The sequence below is a fragment of the Rattus norvegicus genome, chromosome 3 (genome assembly GCF_036323735.1).
Source record: "Rattus norvegicus strain BN/NHsdMcwi chromosome 3, GRCr8, whole genome shotgun sequence".
NCBI classification, from domain to species: Eukaryota; Metazoa; Chordata; class Mammalia; order Rodentia; family Muridae; genus Rattus; species Rattus norvegicus.
This window is the reverse complement of record NC_086021.1, coordinates 164,995,317-165,018,051: the sequence shown is the minus strand read 5'-3', so window position 1 is coordinate 165,018,051 and position 22,735 is coordinate 164,995,317. Positions and strand designations below refer to the sequence as shown.

The following is a 22,735-nucleotide window of genomic DNA, read 5'->3' as shown; positions in this document are numbered from 1 at the left end:
CTCTACATAATTTACAGAGGAGCAAAGAGGCCGGTGTGACACAAGGTTGTCCTTGATGGGACAGGTCCATTTGATGAGGGTAGGGAGAATGGATCAGATGTGCAGAGCCTTTTAGTCCATTTTTAGAGTTTTATATTTTACCCTTAGATAGGCAACTGCAGTAAGCACAATAGATGGGAAAGGCTTGAGAGCCTTCTCTGTACTTGTGAGAATGTTCTATGCATCGTGGGCGAGAGCAGCAGCCGGTGTGGTGAGGTGGTGTCTGCCATGATCCTGTGTGAGAAAGAAACTTAGACTGGTTGGTCCTGGGGGAAGGTGGGAGAAGGGGCTGGATGCATGTGTACGCACGCATGTGCTGGACATTAAAGTCAGCCTCAAGTGCGGGAAGCATGCGCTCTGTGGCTGAGTCTTGTACCCATTCTGGTTCTGGTTCTGGATTTTTAAGAAGGAATATAAATTTGGTGAAAGATTAAGGTAATAATTGAAATTTTGACTTCTATGCGGGTTTTCGTTTGGTTGGTTGGTTTTGGTTTTTGTTTTTCAAGACAGGGTTTCTCTCTATGCAGCCCCAGCTGACCTAGGACTTGCTCTGTAGACCAGGCTAGCCTTAAACTGACAAGCCTCTGGGTCCTGAGTGCTGGGATGAAAGGTGTGTGCTACCACCAGCCAGCTTGACTTCTAGGTGTTTGAAAACCATTCCTTAATTACATTTAAAAACCTTTTCAATTGTGTGTACACGCATGCATTCATATACAAGGGGGATGGGGAAGTTAGAAGACAATTCTCAGGAGTTGATTCTCCTCCATGTGGATTCTCTTATCGTTAGGCATCCAGCATCCTTCCCCTGAGGCCGTCTCAGCAGCTCAGTTTTGATGTGCATTGGTTGGAAGTGGTCACTGGGAATCATGCATTTGATTTGGCTGTGTTATATTCCAGCTCTCTGTCTCCGTCTCTGTCTCTCTGTCTCTGTCTCTGTCTCTGTCTGTCTGTCTCTCTCTCTCTTTCTCTCTTTGAGACAGAGTCTCACTTTATTGCCTTGGCTGTCTTAGAACTCCCTGTGTACAGCAGGCTGACCTCAGACCCACAGAGCTCCACCTTCCTCTTCCTCCCAAGTGCTGAGATTAAAGGCGTCGTGCACCACCTCCCCTGGAAATCTAGCTATCTTTAGTACAGCAAGCGGAGACTAAAGCAGGCGTTCCTTTCTGATTAATGTGGGTGCCAGACTCTCCCAGAGTACAAACAAGTAGGCCTCGATGTGTAGGCCTTGGGTGGAGCTGGCATATCTAACTAGCAAGCGGAAGGTAGTCAGGCTGTTGGTCTGCGGACCTGTACCTGAAGTAGCTAGAACAGGAGATGTTAAATATTGGTGGCTGCTGGGCTTGTTGTATTTGGGTATGGGGCCCTCTGAGGAAGGACTGTCAGAGTCAGGAAGTAGAGACCTTCCTGAAGGAAGAGGTTTCAGGGTCCTGATCTCACCCTTGACTTCTTTCTGCAGACAATTTTGCCACGGCGCTGAGCGTAGGACGATGACTCGACCCAATGCCCTGGATCGTTGCCGAGCGAAACTCCTGACACACAGCCTGGTACAGGCCAGGGAGGGGAGAAAGCAGGGATACCTGGAGGAGCCCTTCTACTCATGTTCTCTGCCTGCCCTTCTAGAATCTGATGGCAAGGCAAGGATTGCGGCTTTTACGGAGCCTGAGGCAGAACAACATTCAGAGGACTGTGGCACTGGCGAAGAAGCTCCTGGCAAAGCTGCACTTCCTGGCTCAGGAGGTGATGGCTTACCTACCAGTTTTCTACTCCACATACCTCACCCCCTAAGTTCTGGACCCTTCCAGAGACCTTTGGGCAGATGTAACTGTTGTCCTTGGCTGCTGCATGCTTCCTTTGGTGTAGTTAAGGATTCCTGGGTTCGGCAGGGATCCCGAGGTCATTCAAGATCAGTTTGGAAGGACAGGTGAATGATATGCCTTGGGCATGGCCTCCTTTGACTGGAATGTGTGAGGAGAACTTGTGCACACAACGGACGCTCACAGTCTAGCCATCATGGTTGGTCCTCCTGAAGCAGCAGCTGTAATTCCAAGCACATTTGGTAGCTAGAGTTTGGTGTGCGAGAGAAGATGGATGCCCGCACGGCATGTATGAATGCCTAGAATTGGGAGGCTCGAGTGGGCAGAAGTCAGCATTGGAAGGAGGAGCAGGATAGGAATGGCACTGAATTAAATCTTAGAGCAAATTTAATAATATTCCTTCCTCTTTCCCTCTTCCTCTCTCTCCCTCCCTCCCTCCCTCTCTCCCTTCCTTTCTTACCTTGCCCATGATAAACATGTGTTTTACCATTGAGTTATAACCCTAGTTTGTCTTAAAATGTTTAATGAAATCCTCCCTTTGTCAAAGGCTATTTCATGACCCTATTTAGTTTCATTGTTGTTGTTGTTGTTCATTTGTTTTTAAATATTATTTATTTAATGTATATGAGTACACCATCGCTGTCTTTAGACACACCAGAAGAGGGCATCGAATCTCATTACAGATGGTTGTGGGCCACCATGTGGTTGCTGGGAATTGAACTCAGGACCTCTGGAAGAGCAGTCAGTGCTCTTAACCACTGAGCCATCTCTCCAGCCCTGTTTGTTTTTGAGACAGGGTTTCCCTGTGCAGCCTTGGAACTCACTCTGTAGACCAGGCTGACCTTTAATCCAAGTGCTGGGATTAAAGGCATAACTTACCATGCCTGACTTCATCATTTTGTGTTTTTTTAAAGGCCTGTTTAGTTTGCCTGCATAGATTCTGTGCCTGTATGCATATTTTTGCACCATGCTCGTGCCTGGTGTCTGTAGTCAGAAGAGGCCTCAGTTCCCCTGGAACTGGAGTTACAGACAGTGAGCTGCCATTTGGGTGCTGAGAACCACACCCAGGTCCTCTGGAGGAGCCGTGAATGCTTTTAAGCACCGAGCCAGCTCTCTGCTCCTAGTTTTGTTCTTACGAGTTACATTATTTTGCCTTTTTGTGTTACTGGGACCTGGACCCTCAGCCGGAGATGAGGAGCCCATGCTTAGCGGAGTTTTGTAAGATGCTAAGAGTCATGGGCATACATGGCCACCAGCCCAACTGTGAATGTGCTCAGCACCACTGACCTTTACATGTAAAATGATAAGGGCAGGATGCTGGATGCCAGGCAAAGACTTCAAGTTGGACCTCGAGTCTGAGATGCCCTACGGTGCATCCAGGAGAGGTCAGGGAGCAGTGGCCAGCGGTTGGCATTTGAAGTATACGTCCAGCCTCCGGATCAGATAGTCTCAGCTCCAACCTCCCTAAGCAACCCTGTCCTCACTCGCAGCCACAGCCACCCCTCCCTGATGTGCTGGTCTGGATGTTCAGTGGCCAGCGCCGTGTGGCCTATGCCCGGGTCCCTGCCCAGGATGTGCTGTTCTCTGTGGTTGAGGAGGAGCGAGGCCGAGACTGTGGGAAGATCCAGAGTCTGCTACTCACAGTGAGCGGGGACTGGGATGGAGGTGCTGGGGAGAGTGGGGCGAGGCTCACTGACAGGGCAGGGCATCAGAGCTGGTGGCCTGTGGTTCCCAACCAGAAACTCCCTGACTATTTTCAACTGTCCAGAAAGGCGGAAGGGAGTTATGACCTCTGTCCAGGTCGGCCTGGGAGTGAAGACAAGCACAAACTTGTCTGTCCTGGGCCTACAGTGGTCCTGACATACATACAGGCAAGGTGACGAGGAAGGAGAGTGATCTTTCTTGCAAGCAGAGCTGGTTTACAGGTAGAGAATTTCCAAATAAGCTGTCTCTGGAAGAGACACCAAGGCAAATTCTTAATGGTGAGAAGCTGTGACCCTTGGGGTAAAGGGCATAAAATAAAAAGGTGCTGAGGCCAGAGGGGACAAAGAAGAGAAGGCAGGTTATGCATTTAGGCTGTGGATATAGCAGGGGCATTGTAAGGCATGGGGTGGGATGGAGGGCACAAGGAAGGATGCAGAAGTGGGAGCAGACCTCCTATACTGGGGAACTTGGGTACCAGAGAGATTTGGGGCATGGGGCTTCAGCATTCCTCCTTCCCACACAGGCACCTGGGGCAGCCCCTGGGGAAGTCTGTGCCAAGTTGGAGCTCTTCCTGTGGCTGGGGCTGGGTAAGCAATCGAAGGCTTGCCCGTCTGAGCTGCCCCCAGATCTTCTGCCTGAACCCTCACGTGGGCTGCCCCACAGCCTATACCGGGATGGTGAGTTTGGGGCCAGGGTCAGCCCACCTTGCTCTTGGCCCTAGGCAGGGGTTCATGAGTCAGGGAACCCCAGTGTTCCTCTGAGAAGATATGACTCCTTCTTTCCCCTCATCTCAGACTTCAGCTACTTCCAGATGCGGGCTCACCTGTACCAGGCCCGAGGTGTGTTGGCAGCAGATGACAGTGGCCTCTCGGACCCCTTTGCCCGTGTCCTCATCTCTACCCAGTGCAAGACCACACGGGTGAGAGCCAGGCTGGGACAAAGACAGAGGGGAGCAGGGAACAGTCTTGTCCAAGCCCCTACATTCCTCTTCCCTCTGGATTTTCAGGACAGAGCCCTAGATAGGACTTTGGCCTGACTCGGGCCCTGATGTAGAACAGACAGCCATTGTTTCTTGGGGTTGACTTTAGGGTTAGGACAAGAGAATGGCAGATGGTCATAGAGAGACACCGAAACAGGACAGCCACGCCTTTAGTGATAAGCATCTAGTTAAAGCATCATGTGGACTGCCCGCCTGACAGAGGAAGGGGCTCCCTTCTGACATCTGTCTTTGCCCCTTTGTCTTCATGATTCCCAAGGTCTTGGAGCAGACACTGAGCCCCCTGTGGGATGAACTCTTGGTATTTGACCAGCTGATCGTGGATGGGAAGCGGGAGCATTTGCGGGAGGAGCCTCCTCTAGTGGTCATCAATGTCTTTGACCACAATAAGTTCGTAAGTGTGTCCCCTCTTTCACCCCATCTCCAGCTACCTCTTCCCCACTGTCTTGATGCCTCCCCTTTAGCTTCTGAATATTCTTCCCCTGCCCCTGTATTTTTGGGGTTGGGGGCAGAATACCTTACTATGTAGTCCTGGCTGGCCTGGAACTCACTGTGTAGACCAAGCTAGCCTGGAACACATGGAGTCTACCACCTGTTTCGTAGGTGCTGGGATTAAAGATGTAGCCACCACAACCGGCTATATCTTTCTTATTTCCTTACTGCTTTGCCTCCCGCAGGGCTCTGCTGTGTTCCTTGGCAGGGCATTTGCAGCCCCAAGGGTAAAGTTGATAGAGGACTCATATCAGCGCCCTGAGCTGCAGTTCTTCCCCCTGAGGAAGGGACCTCAGGCTGCTGGAGAAGTCATTGCTACCTTTGAACTTATCGAGCTGGATTACAGTGGCCATCTTGAGGTTGGGTACCCTGGGATGACAGGCAGACTGTATCTCCATTCTTATTTACCACACCATCCTATCTCAGGGTGTCCCAAGGATAACCGTCTAGTCCCTTCCCCAAGAGAATGCTAGCTGCATGGCCTTATTGGATACTCTGACCCCAGGATTTCTGATGGATATACCCACGGTTCATCTTGTCAGCTCTCTACCTGTACTGCTGTTCATCCTGGGCCTATCCCATCCTGAATGTCTCAGGCTCCCATTCCACTTTTCATACACACGTCTGCATCTGCTTTCGGGGACGTCCTTCCCGAGAGTCCAGCCCTGCCCTGTCTGGTTCCCCTGCACTGGCACGTCACAGAAACCCACAGCCCTTCCCCAAGCCTAGACTTTCTATGGTTTGCTGTGAATTCTGATTTTTTTTTTTTTTTTTGGTTCTTTTTTTCGGAGCTGGGGACCGAACCCAGGGCCTTGCGCTTCCTAGGCAAGCGCTCTACCACTGAGCTAAAACCCCAACCCCTGATTTGTTTTTTCTTGTAGCCCTCAGTGCCCAGTGATGTGGAGCCCCAGGACCTGGCTTCACTGGTCGAACCCATCTCTGGACACCTGTCTCTGCCTGCCAGTGTGCGCCCTGTGCTCCGAGAGTTCCGTGTCGAGGTAGCAACAAGCACTGGAGCCTCTTCACTTCCCCCAACCTGGTGGCCTCATGTCAGTCATAGCCCTTGAACCTCCCTCTTCCTGACCTCAGGTACTGTTCTGGGGTCTTCGAGGACTGGGCCGTGTACACCTGTTTGAAGTGGAAAAGCCTCAGGTTGTTCTGGAAGTGGCTGGGAGACGTGTGGAGTCCGAAGTTCTGGCCAACTACTGCGAGAACCCTAACTTCACAGAGCTCGTCCAGTGTGTGACAGTGGTGAGGGCGGGCACAGAGCGTGTCCTGTGTGTGACAGTGGTGAGGGCGGGCACAGAGCGTGTCCTGTGTGTGACAGTGGTGAGGGCGGGCACAGAGCGTGTCCTGTGTGTGACAGTGGTGAGGGGGCAGTGACTTGGAGCCATGTTACGATGATTCAGGAGCAGCATCCCCATTAAAGGTCAAATACTAAATATTTTAGGCTCTCATCTGCAACTCTTCAACTTTGCTACTTGTACATGAAAACAGCAAGAGACAATGTAGAAACTAATATGGCAGTCTAATAAAACTTTACTTATAAAAACTGCCAGTGGGCGGGACATGAATCTTGGCTGCAGTTCCATGACCTCTGGATTAAGCTCTAGATCGGTGGCATTCTCTTGGTGATATTGAACGAAGGTGTTAGCCAGAGTCCTGAAGAATAAACGTCAGAGACTCTATCCAATCTCTGAAACACAGGAGAGGAGAAGAAATATACACTACAGTGGCTTCAGAGATGGCTCAGCCATTAAGAGCCAGCCCCTACTTCTAGAGGCAGAGAGCCCCTTCCCCCTCCCTCTTCCCTCCTCTCCCTCCCCCTCCTCCTCCCTATTCCCTCCTCTCCCCTTCTCTTTTCTCCTCCTTCCTTCTCCCCTCCTCTCCTCTACTCCCCACCCCTCTCCTCCTCTCCTCCCCTTTCCTCTCCCCTCCTCCTCTCCTCCCCTCTTCTCCCTCCCGTCTTCGGGAGGTCAGAGGACAGCGTTGAGGAGTCAGTTTTCCACCTTACATTTGTTTCAAGGATCAATTCAGGGCCATCAGGCTGGGCAGCCAGTGCTTTACCCACTGAGCAAGCTTGCTGAGATCAAAAGCAAACACCACCACATCCAGAAGAAAGAGTCCTTAGAGTCAGAGACAACACAGGTTGAAGTCTGAGGACGTGACTTTGTTGTAGATGGATTGCGTAGCATAGCGTGGTCGAGGCTCAAAGCTCGACACTCAGTATCACAAAAATAAATAACAAATTAAAAAGATATGCATACATACATTGGAAGAACTGGGAAATAATTGGGCAAACAGTAATTGAAAGGCAGAGAACATACACCATTAGTTAAAATAGACTGAGAAGGGGGCTGGAGAGATGGTTCAGTGGTTAAGAGCACTGGCTGCTCTTCCAGAGGTCCTGAGTTCAAATCCCAGCAACCACATGGTGGCTCACAACCATCTGTGATGAGATCCAATGCCCTCTTCTGGTGTGTCTGAGGACAGCGACAGTGTACTGTCGAAACAGTGAAAGTGAAAGTGTCTGAGGCTAAGGCAGGTGGTTCTCCATGAGTTCAAGGCCTGGGGGTTTCAGGGAAGTTACAGCAATAGGAACCTGAGATAGCCTGTCATGTCACATCCCACGGTCAAGAGAGGGAATCCACGCATACATGCTTACCTGTGCTCAGCATCTCCTCTATGCCTACACAGTCCTTTATATACGCACACACTTCCGTAGTCCAGGATGCCCTGCCTAGGGGATGGTGCCTCCCAAGGTACTCTGTGTCTTCCCAATTTGTAATGAACATAATTGGGAAGAGCCCTCCTGCAACCTGATATAGACAATCCCGCCCTGAGACTCTCTTCCTAGACACTTCTGGGTTGTAGCCAATTGACAACACATCAAAAATATGATGCTGATTCTTCCCAGCTCACTTCAGATTATTACTCATTTTTGTTTGGTCAGGGTTTTCTGTGTTTTTGTTTTAGTTTTGTTTTGTTTTGAGACAGGATCTCACTATGTAATTCTGGCTGTCCTGGAATCACTATGTAGACCAGGCTGGCCTCAAACTCACAGAGATCCAGGGATTACCTGCCTCTGCCTCCCAAGCTGGGAATAAAGGCGTGCATCACCGTGCCCAGTTACGACTCTTGCTCCTCTCCAGGACAGCAACTTCCAGGCCAGCCAGAGCCATATAGCGTTTTGTTTTTGTCTTTGTTTTTTTGGAGACAGGGTTTCTCTATGTAGTTTTGGCCGTCCAGAAACTTGCTCATTCGACCAGGCTGGCTTCGAACTCACAGAGCTACCTGAGTGCTGGGATTAAAGACATATGCCACAACTGCTTGCTACATAGCATCTTACTAAAAGCCTTTTAAAAACAGACAATAATTTAACTCCTGTTGGGTGCCAGGGATAGTTAGGGAATCCCCTGGTTAAAGTCCATAATATTTTATGGTTTGGATTCTATATTTGCATGGTGAGCATTGTGTTCTACCTAAGAGCAACACTAAACTGTGTTCCTGGGGGCACAAAGTCCCCAGGTGTCAGCCATGTCACCATATTTAGGACAGTCTGTTAGTCCAGGCTGGGTTACTGGGCAGAGTCAGAAGGCCATGATGTCTTATGGGGCTGACAGTATGGCAACTATGGGCATTGAAACAATTGCTTGTTTCCCCTCCTGCTCCCTGCTCCTTTCTTCCTTCCCCAGAGCTTGGACTCACTTCCTGTTTCCCTGTTTCCAGGACTTGCCAGAACAGCCATATCTGCAGCCCCCGCTGAGCATCTTGGTGATTGAGCGCCGGGCCTTTGGCCGAACTGTTCTTGTGGGTTCCCATATTGTCCCTCACATGCTTAGATTCACACTCCAGGGTCAGGAGGATCCCCGAGAGGAGGAAAGAACAGAGGAGGAGACAAGGGGCCTGGTGCCACAAGGGCTTCAAGGTTAGGAATGTTCTCCACAGGGGCCACCAGGTAGAAGCCCCTCTGGACCCTGGTAGAGATGGCTCCGGTGGACCGTCTGATGGGGTCCAGAATCTGGTCTCTACTGGCCTAAACTCACGGCATACTTCCCTCCTCGCAGGAGAGAAGTCTCTGGCTGAAGCAGGAATATCCAGACAGCGTCTGAAGGTGAGGGAATTTTCCATACACTGAGGAGGGATGTCAGGGTTTGCGGTGGTACTGGCTGACAACCACAAGGTCCTCTCTGCCTCAGGCTCCTCTGAAGAAGCTCACCTTAGGGCTCCTGGGTCAAGGCCCTGAGCTGGAGGAAGCCATCCCAGATCCACAGGAGATGGACTGGTGGTCCAAGTACTATGCCTCCCTGCAGGAGCTCCAGGGGCAGGTATGAGGAGCAGGACCCAGGGCCAGAACTGGGGGACTAAAGACAAGGAGGGCTCTCATGCGACAGACCTGTGTTCCAGAGCTCTTTGTCCCAGCCATCTTTTCTCTTCAGCTCAATTTTAGAGAATGGACATCAATACTTCATTGGCCAGTACTCGGTTGTCTAATAAAAATAGAACATGAGCCCATTAAACTCAGCCCTCCAACCCTGTGAGTTCAAGGCCAGCCTGGTCTACATAAGTAGTTACAGGCCAGGCAGGGGATGCACACTCTGTAGACCAGGCTGGACTCAAACTCAGAGATCTGCCTACCTCTGCCTCCCAAGTGCTGGGATAAAAGGCATTTGCTGCCACTGCCTGGATCAATTTTTTTATTTTAATTTTTATTTAAAAAGTAAAAGGTATGGTGGGGTATACTTTTAATCCTAGCACTCAGGAGGCAGAGGCAGGTGGGTCTCTGTAAGTTCGAGGTCAGCCTAGTCTACAAAGCAAATTCCAGGACAGAGAAACTGTAACTTGAAAAGCAAGCAAAAGAGAACAAATGAGATTAATTTTAATAATGTCTTACTAATCTATAAAGCATCGTTTCAAGTAGTAATTATCATAATAGTAATAAGCCATTTTGCATTCTCATAGTAAGTCTGGTGTGTGCTCGAATTCACAGCACCCCTCAGTGCGGACTAACCGCATATCAAGGACTCGGCAACCATATGTGGGTGGTGGACCAGACAATAAAGGAAACTTCTGAAAAAGGAGTGGCTGTGTGGCTGGAAAGGGGGTGGGCCATGGAGGGGCGTGGCCAGGAGGGCTCTCTGACCTGCCTTTCGATTTCAGTCCAGCTCCGATGATGACGAGATGGACGATGCCAGAGATCCAGGTGAGAGTCCTGGCCTTTTGCTCTTCTTCCTTTTGTCCACCCACCCCCATAGTTCTCACCCGGGGCAACTTTGCTGTTTCCAGATGGGACGCACCTCATTTCTGGGGAGAGAGAAGCCCAGGAGCAGGGGGAGACTGATATCAAAGTCTCTGTGCCTCGGAAGAAAGCAATCGCCACCCTGAAGGTGACGGGGTGTTGGGAGAAAGGGAGTCCCAGGGATCTGGGGTACAGAGTTGTTACCGAAGCCCCTTGCCTTTCAGATCTACCACAGCTCCCTAGAGGATGAGTTTAACCACTTTGAAGACTGGCTGAGTGTGTTCCCCCTGTACAGAGGACAAGGCGGCCAGGAAGGGGATGGAGAGGAAGCATCTGGACACTTTGTGGGCAAGTTCAAGGTATATGTGGGGGAAGAAAGGGAGACAGTAAAGGACCAGTAAAGCTTTCTCTTTTTTTAAGATTTATTTATTTATTGTATGTATGTGAGTACACTGTTGCTCTCTTCAGACACACCAAAAGAGGGCATCAGATCCCATTACAAATGGTTATGAGCCACCATGGGGTTGCTGTGAACTCAGGACCTCTGGTCAGTGCTCTAACTGCTGAGCCATCTCTCCCCCCCTAGTAAAGCTTTCTTACATGCTGGAGAGACGCTCAGAGGTAACTCTGGCTGCTCTTGCAAAGGCCCTAGATTGCATTTTCAGCACCATAGTGTGGTTCCCAACCACCCTTAAATCTAATCCCAGGGGATCTGATGCCCTCCTCTGACCTCTGGAACCACACCCACCCATCATCACAGACATGCAAGGAAAACACACAAAACAAAATAAGTAAATCTAATTAACTGATTTTTCAGAACTTACCTTTCTTCTTACTAAGCCTTCTTCTGTCTCCTCCACCTCAGGGCTCCTTCCTAATTTACCCTGAGTCAGAGGCCAAATCCTTCTCTGAGCCTCAGATCTCCAGGGGGATCCCCCAGAACCGGCCCATCAAGCTTCTGGTCAGAGTGTATATAGTGAAGGTGAGTAGTGGCTAGTTTATCCCCATGGCAGCAAAGACAATAGTGTGAAGTCTACAGAACAAAGGCTCTCAAAGTGTCCTTAGAAATTACAGAGGCTCCTTCCTTCAGGGTTTAGGTAGAAAACCTGGGTGTGGTTAGACTTCCCCTCCCTCACAAAGTCCTGGTATCAGGACTTATTCACATTCTGGTCTTGGGTGTGGGAAGTCGAAGACTGGGGTACTGGATCAGCAGTTCCAGAACACCCTGAAGTTCCTCCCATTGCTATGTCTGACATGCGGGACTAGTAGGATCCCAGAATTTCCTTAAACCAGAATTTCCTTAAAGGAGTCTTGGGGAGCAACAGGGAAAGTTGTTTTGCTGGTTGTTGTGCCCCCACTCCCCTGTCTCAGTCACCAGTGCAGACATTTTGCTCCAGTCTGACTTAGGGATCTAAGACATCATTGGAAGAGACATTCTGTCACCACCTGCCCCCCCTAGGGAGCTCCTGGGTAGTAGAACTTGTCCTTATCGTCCCTTTTAGCAACAGGGCAGACTGGATCATCTGAGATAAATTACTTTGTAATATGTCTAGACGTGCCAGATAAAATTCTTTTTAATGAACACAAAGTTCTAAAGAACCCAACCCACCCAACCCACCCAACTCAACCAACCCACCCAACCCAACCAACCCACCCAACCCACCCAACCCAACCAACCCAACACAACCCAACCAACCCAACCCAACCCAACCAACCCAACACAACCCAACCAACCCACCCAACCCAACCCACCCACCCACCCAACCCACCCAACCAACCCACCCAACCAACCCACCCAACCCAACCCAACCAACCCACCCAACCCAACACAACCAACCCAACACAACCCAACCAACCCAACACAACCCACCCAACCCACCCAACCCAAACCAACCAACCCAACCCACCCAACCCAACCAACCCAACCAACCCAACCCAACACAACCAACCCACCCAACCCAACACAACCAACCCACCTAACCCAACCCACCCAACCCAACCCACCCAACCCAACCCAACCAACCCAACCAACCCAACCTACCCAACCCAACCCAACCAACCCAACCCACCCAACCCAACCCAACCAACCCAACCAACCCAACCTACCCAACCCAACCCAACCAACCCAACCCAACCAATCCAACCTACCCAACCCAACACAACCAACCCACCCAACCCAACCAACCCAACCCAACCAATCCAACCCAACCCACCCAACCCAACCCAACCCACCCAACCCAACCCAACCCACCCAACCCAACCCACCCAACCAACCCACCCAACTCAACCCAACCCACCCAACCCAAACCCACCCAACCCAACCCACCCAATCCAACCCAACACAACCAACCCAACACAACCAACCCAACACAACCAACCCAAACCAACCCAATGCAACCAACCCAACAAATTTAACCCAACACAACCCAAACCAACACAACCCAAACTAAACCAACCCAACCCAACCCAACCCACCCAACCCAATACAACACAATCTAAATCAACCCAACCCAAACCAGCCAACTCCACCAACTCCACCAACTCAACCCAACCAACCTAACCCAACCCAATCCAACCAACCCAACCCAACCAAACCAACCCAACAAAACCAACCAAAACCACCCACCCCACCACACACACACAAAAAACCCTAACCCTCAAAACATAACTAGGTATAGTCATGTAGATCAGCAATCCCAGCATTTGTGGAAGCAGAAGAATCAAAATACCAAAGCAGGGCCTGAGAGGTAGCTCGACAGTTAAGAGCACTAGCTGCTCCTCAGAGGACCTGGGTAGGATTCCCGGCACCCACGAGGCAGCTCACTAACTAGCATCTGTAACTCCAGTTCCGGGGAATCTGACGCTCTCTCCTGGCCACTGTCTGAGGCATTCACCTGGTGGGTACATAGACATGCAGGCAGGCAAAATACCCACATACATAAAACAAAATGGAAGTGAAACAAAAACCCTCACCAAACCAAAGAGGCCACCTAACCAAAGCCAAGTGAGCAAGCAAAGAAACAAAAGCCACACACGCTAGTTGTGTCCTCTCATGTCTACAATCCCAGAAGCAGTGGGGGCAAGAGGATCAGAAACTCAAGGCCAGCCTCAGCTACATGCTAAGCTTTAGGCTAGCCTGCTCCACCAGAGACCTTGCCTCATAAAACCGAAACGTACAAACCAGCAAACAAAACCAAGCAAGAGATCATTCAAAGTGACCGTAAACCCAGACTCAGTTTCCACAGGGTTAAAAACAAATGAGGGCTCACAACACAAAATTATAGACTATGTAAGAAAACAGGGAAAAATGACAAGGACAATTAGAGGTCACACTGTTCCTTATGTTAGAACTGTAAGTCATCAGACTGAAAATAGCGGCTTACATTGTGTTTTTGTAAGCAGAGAGAGCTCAGCTGTCAGAAGTGACCTGAGAAGATGGCAGGGTTGTAAAGGGTTTGCTGTATCGGCATGAGGACTTCAGTTTGATCCCATAACTCACTGCAGGGAAAGAAAAATCCCAAACATGATGTTTTACACTTGTAACCTTAACACTGAGGTGGGCCCCTGGCCAGTCAGTTGAGCTTCATTGCTGAGTTCAGGCCAATGCACACGCGCGTGCGTATACACACACACACACACACACACACACACACACACACACACACACACACACAAAGAGAAATGACCCAGGATGGCAGGAAGGTAACTTAGTAGGAAAAGCATTTTCCTCAGAAGCACAAAGACCTGGGTTTGATCCCAAAAACCCATGTAAAAACAAGCCAGACTGGGCCACATACTTGTAATCCTGGAGCTGGAGAGGTAGAGACAGGTGGCTCACTGGGCACTCACTCTAGCTTACGTGGCCACTTCTGATCCTCAACAAACAGAAGTGTAGACACTGAGGAACGGCCCCTGAGGAGGTGCTTTGACCTCACCCTGCATGCATATACACGTGTCCTCATGAACACACAAAAGCAACTCAAGAGCCGGGCCTGCTAGCACAGACCTGTGATCCCAGCTACTCAGGAGGCCGGGGTAGACAGAGTGGAAATTTAAGACCCTGAGGACTGGAGCCGTAACTCAGAGTTACAATGCTTTCTCCGCATACACAGAGTCCTGGATTTAATCCCCAGAATCACACACTCCAAGTGTGCACATGCCTGGAATCCTAGCACTCAGGAGGTGAGGGCAAAGGGGTCAGGAGTTCAAGGTCATCCTCAGCCACAAAGCAAGTTTGAGGGTACCCTGGGCTATGTGAGCCCTTGTCTCAAGCTTGAATAGGGGCTGTGAGATGGCTTGGTAGGAAAAGTGCTTGCTGTCTAAGCATGGAAATGTTTGGATCCCTAGTGCCCATGTGAAAGGTTGGGGTGGGATAAGTGGTGAGTTCCAAGTTCAGTGAGAGACCATATCTTAAAAAATGAGAGAGACTGGGCTGGAGAGATGGCTCAGCGGTTAAGAGCACCCGATTACTCTTCCAGAGGTCCTGAGTTCAATTCCCAGCAACCACATGGTGGCTCACAACCATCTGTAAAGAGATCTGATGCCCTCTTCTGGTGTATCTGAAGACAGCTACAGTGTACTTGTATATAATAAATGAATAAATCTTAAAAAAAAAAATGAGAGAGGGACTGAGGAAGACCCCCAGTGTTGATGTTAGGCCCTCACAGGCATGCACACATTCATGAAGGCCATACTACATACACACAGAAAGACTTAGGAGGTGGCTGACGACTTAGCTGGGGGTGGTGGAAAATTTGTCTACCAAAAAGGAGGTCCTGGGTTCGACCATCAGTTTTGAAAAAGGCTGGCAGAACGGTTGGGAAAAATGCCCCTCATATTTCTAAAAATGAAAAGTCACTGTAAAAACAAGTGCCCAGGCATATAAGAATGGCGAAAGAGAATATTATAGAACGGTTTAAAATGAGTGAGGATGTGCTCTGTGTCCATAAACCGAGTAATTTCCAGGAGCTTGCATAACGTGAAAATAGGAAAGTGCAAAGGACTGTGGGTAGTGTATTCTTTACGTATGTGAGAAACACTGATCCTCGTTTCATAATAAAAGTCCTGGAGACTCAGTGTAGCAAAAGCAGGACAGATTTATTTTCAATGCAGAAGCCAGAGGCCGACCTGGACGAAAGGCAGAAATTACCGGTATACTAGTTTGGTACAAAATAGTAAGTTTTAGATTTCCCACTGCCCAACCCCCAAGCAAATTCTTCAGAGAAGTCTGACCTTCCTAGTGTTTAGTATCGTCCCCTCTCCTAACCTCAGCCTATGGGCTCATCCTGTAGCTGAGCTGTTAACATAAGAAAGACACCAATTGTCTCCAGTTTACCTGCCATTCTCCGATGGGTTCTAAACACACCTACTGCAAATGGGCCATCTGGATTTATTTCTAACAAGGTAATGAAGAAGAGCAGGGGCTGTGACACGGCAGTTGACAGAGTCCTTGGCTAGCATGGAGGAAGCCCTGGGTGTGACCTCCAGCACCTCCTAGAATCCCAACTTTAGGTCCAACAAGGGTTTGGGCTTCCAGGATGTTTTACCTCCTGACTCCACTGGGTTTGGACTCCACTCTCTAGGCTACCAACCTGGCTCCTGCAGACCCCAATGGCAAGGCAGACCCCTATGTGGTGGTGAGCGCCGGCAAGGAGCAGCGGGACACTAAGGAGCGCTATATCCCCAAGCAACTGAATCCCATCTTTGGAGAGTGAGCTTGGCCCTGGGCTTGGGAATGGGGTGTGAGCCCTGGCTCCATGGCTTCTTACCTGGGCAGCTGTGGTGAGGGCTGGACACTGCCGCCCCAGGTCTCCTTGGAGGGCATGGAGCTGTCCTTAGCCACTTTTCCTTCCTGGCCAGGGTCCTGGAACTGAGTGTCTCTCTCCCAGCTGAGCCAGAGCTGACTGTGGCCATATTTGACCATGACCTCGTGGGTTCTGATGACCTCATCGGGGAGACCCACATTGACCTGGAAAACAGATTCTATAGCCACCACAGAGCCAATTGTGGGCTGGCCTCCCAGTATGATGTGTGAGTCCAGCAGGGCCCTAAGAAGCCATTCCCAAAACAAACACACGAAAAGCCCACAATCCCACTGAAAATGTTTTACTCTTATATTTTGAATGTGCTGTGTTTGTGGAGTACACTCGTGTGAGAGTATGGGCACAAGTGTTCCGTAACGTGACATGAATGTCTGAGGACAGACTTGGGTGTTGAACTCCTTCTGTCCTGTTTTGAGGCAGGGTCTCCTCACTGTTGTGTGCCAGGTTACCTGGCTCATAAGACGCCAGTCTCTTGTCTCCACCTCCATCTCTCATAGGAGTGCTGGGATTACAGACACTTGCACTGTGTATAAACCTTTATGTGGGCTCTGGGGATTTGAATTCAGGGCCTCACTGTGAATGCCACAAGCCCTTTGATACATCTGCAAATAGATACAGCTCCCAGTCCTCACCGCCCCATTGCTGTCTCCAAAACGGGAGCTTCTCTCACTCCCTAGCAAGACATCCTGGTTTAGTGTCCAGGACTTGAGCTTGGGTACTAGGGTTTCGGTACTAAGTCATTTGGCCTCTTTGATCTCATTCCCTCCTCAGTGTCTTTGTGTCCCACTGTGCTCACACACAGCCCTAGCGGATACATTGTTCCCTTCTGCCCACAGGGATGGGTACAATGCCTGGCGAGATGCATTCCGGCCTTCACAGATCCTGGCCGGGTTGTGCCAGCGCTGTGGCCTTCCTATCCCTGAGTACCGAGCTGGGGCTGTCAAAGTGGGCAGCAGAGTCTTCCTGACACCATCTGAGGCCCTGCCTCCAGGTACCAGACCCTGTCTGTTGGACAGGCCACAGCAGGTCCGAGGGAGGCAGAGCAAGACACAGGACACAGCAGGTGTCAGGCTCCTATGCCCAGGGGAGCCCACTGGTTGCAGTAGGCACAGGGATGTCTGTGAGTTTGGCTGAGTGAGGACAAGATTCCTGGATGTTGGGAGAAAGTGATCTCAGACAGACCCCTCAGAGCACGGGATTCAGATTTATCCAGTCTGTGGATATGGAACTCACACTTCACAGGGCTGGTAGGGTACTCTCTAAACAGGGTTTGATCAAAGGCGATGGCTGGCTCTCCACAGTCTTCAGTCGGTAGTTATAACAGGAACCCACCCACCCACCCCCCAACCCCTGCTTTTTGTAAATGACAGACTTGCTCTCCCAGGCCATAGGCTTTTGGTTTTGGGGTTTGTTTGTTTGTTTGTTTTAATTTTTTGGTGGAGGGCAGCTGTCGAGGAGGTCTCTATGTAGTCCTGGCTGTCCTGGAACTCTCACTATGTAGACTAAGTTGTCCTTAAACTCATGGACATCCTCCTGCCTCTGCTGGGATTAAAGGTGTGAGCCACCATGCCCGGCACAGGCCACAGACTTTATCTAGTACAGTATCGCTCTCAGCGGAGAAATGCTGAGGAGGATGGGGTGGGGGAGGGGTAGCAGAGGGAGGGGACTTTGTGAATCCAAGCCCATACCCACTTGTTTCAGATGGCCGGGATCCCAAGGGGGCAAATGAGGCTTCTGAAGAGGCCCAAGCGTTGCTGGTGTTGAGGCGCTGGCAGGAGATGCCAGGACTTGGAATCCAACTGGTACCTGAGCATGTGGAAACGCGGCCTCTGTACCATCCCCGCAGCCCAGGGCTGCTGCAGGTGAAGGGACCTCAGCGCCCTGAAGACTTACCAAGACTCCCACCTGACTGTGGCCCCTTTCCCCAAGTCCTCTGCCCACACACGGACCACTGACCCTGGCTCCTGGTGTCAGTCAGCAGGCCGCCCAGCCTTGGAGTCTTGAACCTGTCATGGACTGTATACCCCATCCCTGACTCTGGCCCTACAAGATCCCCCAACCCTGAGCCCACAAGGTTCAGACCCAGGGCTCCATCCTAGTTATCTGGGCCTTGAAAAAGCCATATTACTACCCAATTTCAATTTTCTTACAATGGAACCTTATCCTAGACCCAAACTTTGCCTTGACCTTGGGACCCTCACTTCAGACTCTACCTTTACCCTAATACCCTAAATCTACCCAGTAACTCCTGCCCCCGGTCCTCCTCTCTTCCCCACGGGGGACAGGCAGCCACTGGATTCTCTGCAGAAAAGGAGTTCTCTACCAAGATCCTGCATTCTGATTTTGTGCTCTTAGGGATCCCTGCACATGTGGATTGACGTATTCCCCAGTGATGTGCCTGCCCCACCCCCAGTTGACATCAAGCCTCGGCAGCCAATCAGGTAAGAGGATTTGGGTCCCTCTACTCTCTGAAAATCTGAGCCCCCACTGAATGAGGCCAAGACTTCTGACTGAGGCTTGTGGGTAGTTGAGCTTCATAACCTTCCCTTCCCCGTAAGCCACGAGCATTGTGTCTGTATAGTGTCCAGATGTCCTTCAGTAAACCCTGCTCCTCCCTGGGCTAGCACAAATGCAGCTCTGTGAGGTTGTCTCTTCTACCTCTGGGCTCTGCTATTCTTGGTGTAACTCTTAGGGCGCCTTTTTTAAAATGTGCATTGGTCTTTTGTCTGCATGTATGTCTGTGTATTGTAAGCATGCTTGTGGCCTGCAGAGGTTGGAAGAGGAATGGCATCCAATCTCCCAAGCCACAGAAGACTATAAGCCGCACTGTGGATGCTGGGAACTGAACCTGAGTCCTTTGGAAGAGCAGAAAGTGCTCTTAACCACTAAGCCATCTCTTTAGCCCCTCAGAGAGTCTTTTGCAGCCCAGGGACAAGGTAGCTTCTTAGAGTGTTGGCTCATCTCTTACTAACCAGGCCTCTTGAGTGGGAATAAATGCCTTTAGAGCCAAAGCCCAAAGCCACTTCCCACGGGACTGCTGCTGGTCTAGATGCTGCTCTATCACTGTGGGTAGGGGCTCTGGTACCACGGATTGGCCAGTTCTGTGTGGTCCTCCCAAGCCTGGAGTATAGTAGATGCCTGTCCCATCAGAACCACATTGATTGACATTGCGGTTGGGCAGAGTCAGAGGGAAAATGGTGTGGTAGTGAATCCTTGTACTCAAAAGGCAGAGACAGGAAGATCAGGAGTTCAAAGGCCAGCCTCGGTTTCATAGAGAGATCAAGGATAGCCTGGGCTACATGAGACCCTGTCTCAACCAAGCAAAATCAGAGAGGATTAAAAAGTGAAGGGAAGAAACAACCAGGCAACCCTCTGACAACCATGATGCCATGCTGGGGAAACCAGAATGTTCCGGCTCTCCTCTGTTCTCATCCCTTCCCTCTCTGCCTGTCTTTCCTCACATTTTTCTATACCCAGAACTTGGGTTATACGTCACGTGACTTGCTATACTATTCAACAAGTGTAAAGGACCTCATTGTACTGGCTTGGCTCAGAGCACTCCTGGTGCTACAATTGTAGTGGGAAATGGTCAGTGACACCTGACTCAGCTCCCTTCTGTTCCCACGTCCCCCTCTTTTCTTGTCTTTTGAGTCAAGCTCTCGTGTAGCCCCAGCTGGCCCTGAACCAGGGATGCAGCTGTGGATGGCCTAACTCTCTTAATCCTCTTGCCTCCACGGCTCCATTGCTGGGATTCGTAGGTGTGGATCACCACACCTTGCTGTAGTGCTACAGTACAGTAGCCCAGGGCCTCTCCACACTCAACTGAACAAAAGTCAAAGTTTTTCAGCTCCTGTGGTTTGGGGACAGCGTCTTATGCAGCCTCAGGGATGACCTCTAAACCTCTGGGGTCGGGGGTGGGGACTGATATTTCAGGACTGTGTGCCACCATCCCTGATTAAGAGTTGCTGGGCAGTCAAACCGGGGACTGTGGTGTGTTGGGCCAGCAGCATTCTGCCCACTGAGCTATACTCCCACGACCCTTCTTAACAATCTGAAACCATTCATCCTCAGCTATGAGCTCAGAGTTGTCATCTGGAACACAGACGACGTGGTTCTGGATGATGTGAATCCACTCACTGGGGAGATGTCAAGTGACATCTATGTGAAAAGGTAGGTCTACAGGCCAGGATGGCCATGGCTGCCCTACAAGAAACTGCAATTGGGGAGCCTGTGTTCACACCCTCTGTGCTGCCAGCTAAGTTCTGGTTGTGGTCCTGGTCCTGATACCCACCTTGCCCTGGGCTGCTCCTTCCTTTCAGCTGGGTGAAGGGTCTAGAGCACGACAGACAGGAGACAGATGTGCACTTCAACTCCCTGACCGGAGAGGGCAACTTCAACTGGCGCTTTGTGTTCCGCTTTGACTACCTGCCCACGGAGCGGGAGGTGAGCATCCGGCGCAAGCCTGGACCCTTCGCCCTGGAGGAGGCTGAGTTCCGGCAGCCAGCTGTGCTGGTCCTGCAGGTCTGGGACTACGACCGAGTCTCTGCCAACGACTTTCTTGGTACTTAGCTTTCCTAAGCTCAAGCCCACACTTGATCTGTCCATGTTCTCCCTGCGCCAACCTTTGCCTCTTTGTCCCTTGGTTCAAACGCTAACTCAACTTTGGATCCTGTTGATTTCAGACCTGGGGCTTAAACCTAATCACAGTGTTCAGGGAGTATGATTAGTAACCTCTTTTTCACCAAGGCTCTGCTTCAGACCCACAGACGGTCCTGAAATCACTCCCTCTGTAACCTTTGACAGGCAGTCTGATTCTAGACCTCTATAGCTATGGCCTGACCACTGTCTTCCCTCTAGGGTCTTTGCAACCCTGGGTGCTGCCTCTTCAACTCCTGGCCCTAACCTCCTGAGTTCTGCTCTCACAGGGTCCCTGGAGCTGCAGCTACCAGACATGGTGAGGGGGGCCCGGGACCCTGAGCACTGTACTGTTCGACTAGCCCTTGATGGGGCAGGGCCGAGGTGCAATCTGTTTCGCTGCCGGCGGTTGCGGGGCTGGTGGCCCGTGGTGAAGACGAAGGACATGGAAGATGTGGAGCGGGAGGCCAGAGAGGCTCAGGCTGGCAAGAAAAGGAAGAGGAAGAGGAGGAAGGGTTGGCCGGAGGACCTGGAGTTCACAGACACAGGGGGCAACGTCTACATCCTCACAGTGCGTAGCGCATAATGACCAAGGCCTGCCTCAGGCTGGCCTGTCCACTGACTGCCCCATTTCTTTCTAGGGGAAGGTTGAGGCGGAGTTTGAACTGCTAACTGTAGAGGAGGCAGAGAAGCGGCCGGTTGGGAAGGGGCGAAAGGAGCCAGAGCCTCTGGAGAAGCCCAAGTAAGTCGCCTGAGCTTAGGGAGGGGGCGTTCACTGGCAGGGGCTTCCTGCTCACTGTGACTCCACCCTTCCCCAACAGTCGCCCCAAAACCTCCTTCAACTGGTTTGTGAACCCCCTCAAGACTTTTGTCTTCTTCATCTTGCGCCGGTACTGGCGGATCCTGGTGGTGCTGCTGCTGCTGGCGCTAATCACCATCTTCCTGCTCCTTGTCTTCTACACCATCCCTGGACAGATCAGCGAGGTCATCTTCAGCCCCATCAACAAACACTAATTCAAGTGACCAGGGACACACCTCAGGGTTTTTCAAACCTGCTCTGGAAGTCCCTCCTACCAATGCGACCTGGAAGGGTTCAGTCCTTGGGTTCAATAAACTTTCTCAGAGGCTATGGGCTGTTTTTTATAGGTGGTGCAGATAAATGCTCCCAGGCAGCACCAGAGGCTGGGGATGGAGGACTGCCCTCCAGGGAAAGAATAAGCTGCAAAGTCCAAATGGACTACGTTATCTGCGCATGTGCGCATGCACAAACACACACACACACACACACACACACACACACACACACACACACGCACAAACACACACGCATGCACACACAAACACACACACGTACCCCCTCAGTCTTTCAGTCCCTGCCAGTGGCTGGGTCCCTCCTTCATCTGCATGCATGCACAAACACACACACACACACACACACACACACACACACACATGCACACACACACGCACGCACGCACGCACTTGTCAGCCTTTCAGTCCCTGCCAGTGACTGGGCCCCTCCTCCATCTGCTCATGGCTCTGCCCTCTGTGACGTCTAAGCACTTTGCTTCGTTAGCTTTCACCAAGCCCGAGAGTGTGAGTTTCCTAAGAGTATGGGGCAGACCAAACCACAGAAGCCAAGGATGGGCCCATCACCAGACGGACTCCAGGCTAACAAGGGAGAGAGTCATCACCACTGACTTGTGGGGACACTGGACATGGCTCTCAGGTGGCCATCACCTGGACCTCAGGCATAGTGCCATCCAGTGATCTTGCTGTCACCACTGCACTTGGCTTCCCTGCCATGGTCTTAGGCTCTGATCACCTGGCTGCTGCCCTGGCTCCAGGGTGTGGACTGAGGCCTCTGGGCCCTGATTCTCCACACACAGATGAGGGTTGTGGTGAGGAGCTGTGGTCTGTGCTGGCTGGGCTCTAACATGCCACAGGCTTCCTCCCCCTTGCGTTTTCAGCTTTGCTTCCATTCAGGAGTCGG

At 51.0% G+C, this 22,735-nt stretch overlaps 1 protein-coding gene across 1 annotated transcript in view; it reads left to right on the top strand.

The window, feature by feature from the left end:
- Positions 1 to 21,869, top strand: part of Fer1l4 (fer-1-like family member 4) — a 35,537-nt gene extending 13,668 nt beyond the window's left edge. The window contains exons 20-45 of the mRNA NM_001106534.2: positions 1,496 to 1,583; positions 1,660 to 1,776; positions 3,344 to 3,496; positions 4,081 to 4,234; positions 4,352 to 4,476; positions 4,814 to 4,948; positions 5,232 to 5,405; positions 5,928 to 6,044; positions 6,136 to 6,297; positions 8,776 to 8,974; positions 9,114 to 9,160; positions 9,246 to 9,374; positions 10,207 to 10,249; positions 10,333 to 10,433; positions 10,510 to 10,644; positions 11,151 to 11,267; positions 15,868 to 15,995; positions 16,145 to 16,315; positions 16,944 to 17,098; positions 17,809 to 17,969; positions 18,463 to 18,548; positions 20,179 to 20,277; positions 20,427 to 20,668; positions 21,033 to 21,313; positions 21,384 to 21,484; positions 21,564 to 21,869. Coding sequence (NP_001100004.2) covers positions 1,496 to 1,583; positions 1,660 to 1,776; positions 3,344 to 3,496; positions 4,081 to 4,234; positions 4,352 to 4,476; positions 4,814 to 4,948; positions 5,232 to 5,405; positions 5,928 to 6,044; positions 6,136 to 6,297; positions 8,776 to 8,974; positions 9,114 to 9,160; positions 9,246 to 9,374; positions 10,207 to 10,249; positions 10,333 to 10,433; positions 10,510 to 10,644; positions 11,151 to 11,267; positions 15,868 to 15,995; positions 16,145 to 16,315; positions 16,944 to 17,098; positions 17,809 to 17,969; positions 18,463 to 18,548; positions 20,179 to 20,277; positions 20,427 to 20,668; positions 21,033 to 21,313; positions 21,384 to 21,484; positions 21,564 to 21,756 — 3,613 coding nt within the window. The 3' untranslated portion in view covers positions 21,757 to 21,869. The remainder of the gene's footprint in view (positions 1 to 1,495; positions 1,584 to 1,659; positions 1,777 to 3,343; positions 3,497 to 4,080; positions 4,235 to 4,351; positions 4,477 to 4,813; positions 4,949 to 5,231; positions 5,406 to 5,927; positions 6,045 to 6,135; positions 6,298 to 8,775; positions 8,975 to 9,113; positions 9,161 to 9,245; positions 9,375 to 10,206; positions 10,250 to 10,332; positions 10,434 to 10,509; positions 10,645 to 11,150; positions 11,268 to 15,867; positions 15,996 to 16,144; positions 16,316 to 16,943; positions 17,099 to 17,808; positions 17,970 to 18,462; positions 18,549 to 20,178; positions 20,278 to 20,426; positions 20,669 to 21,032; positions 21,314 to 21,383; positions 21,485 to 21,563) is intronic.
- Positions 21,870 to 22,735: the final 866 nt, after the last annotated feature.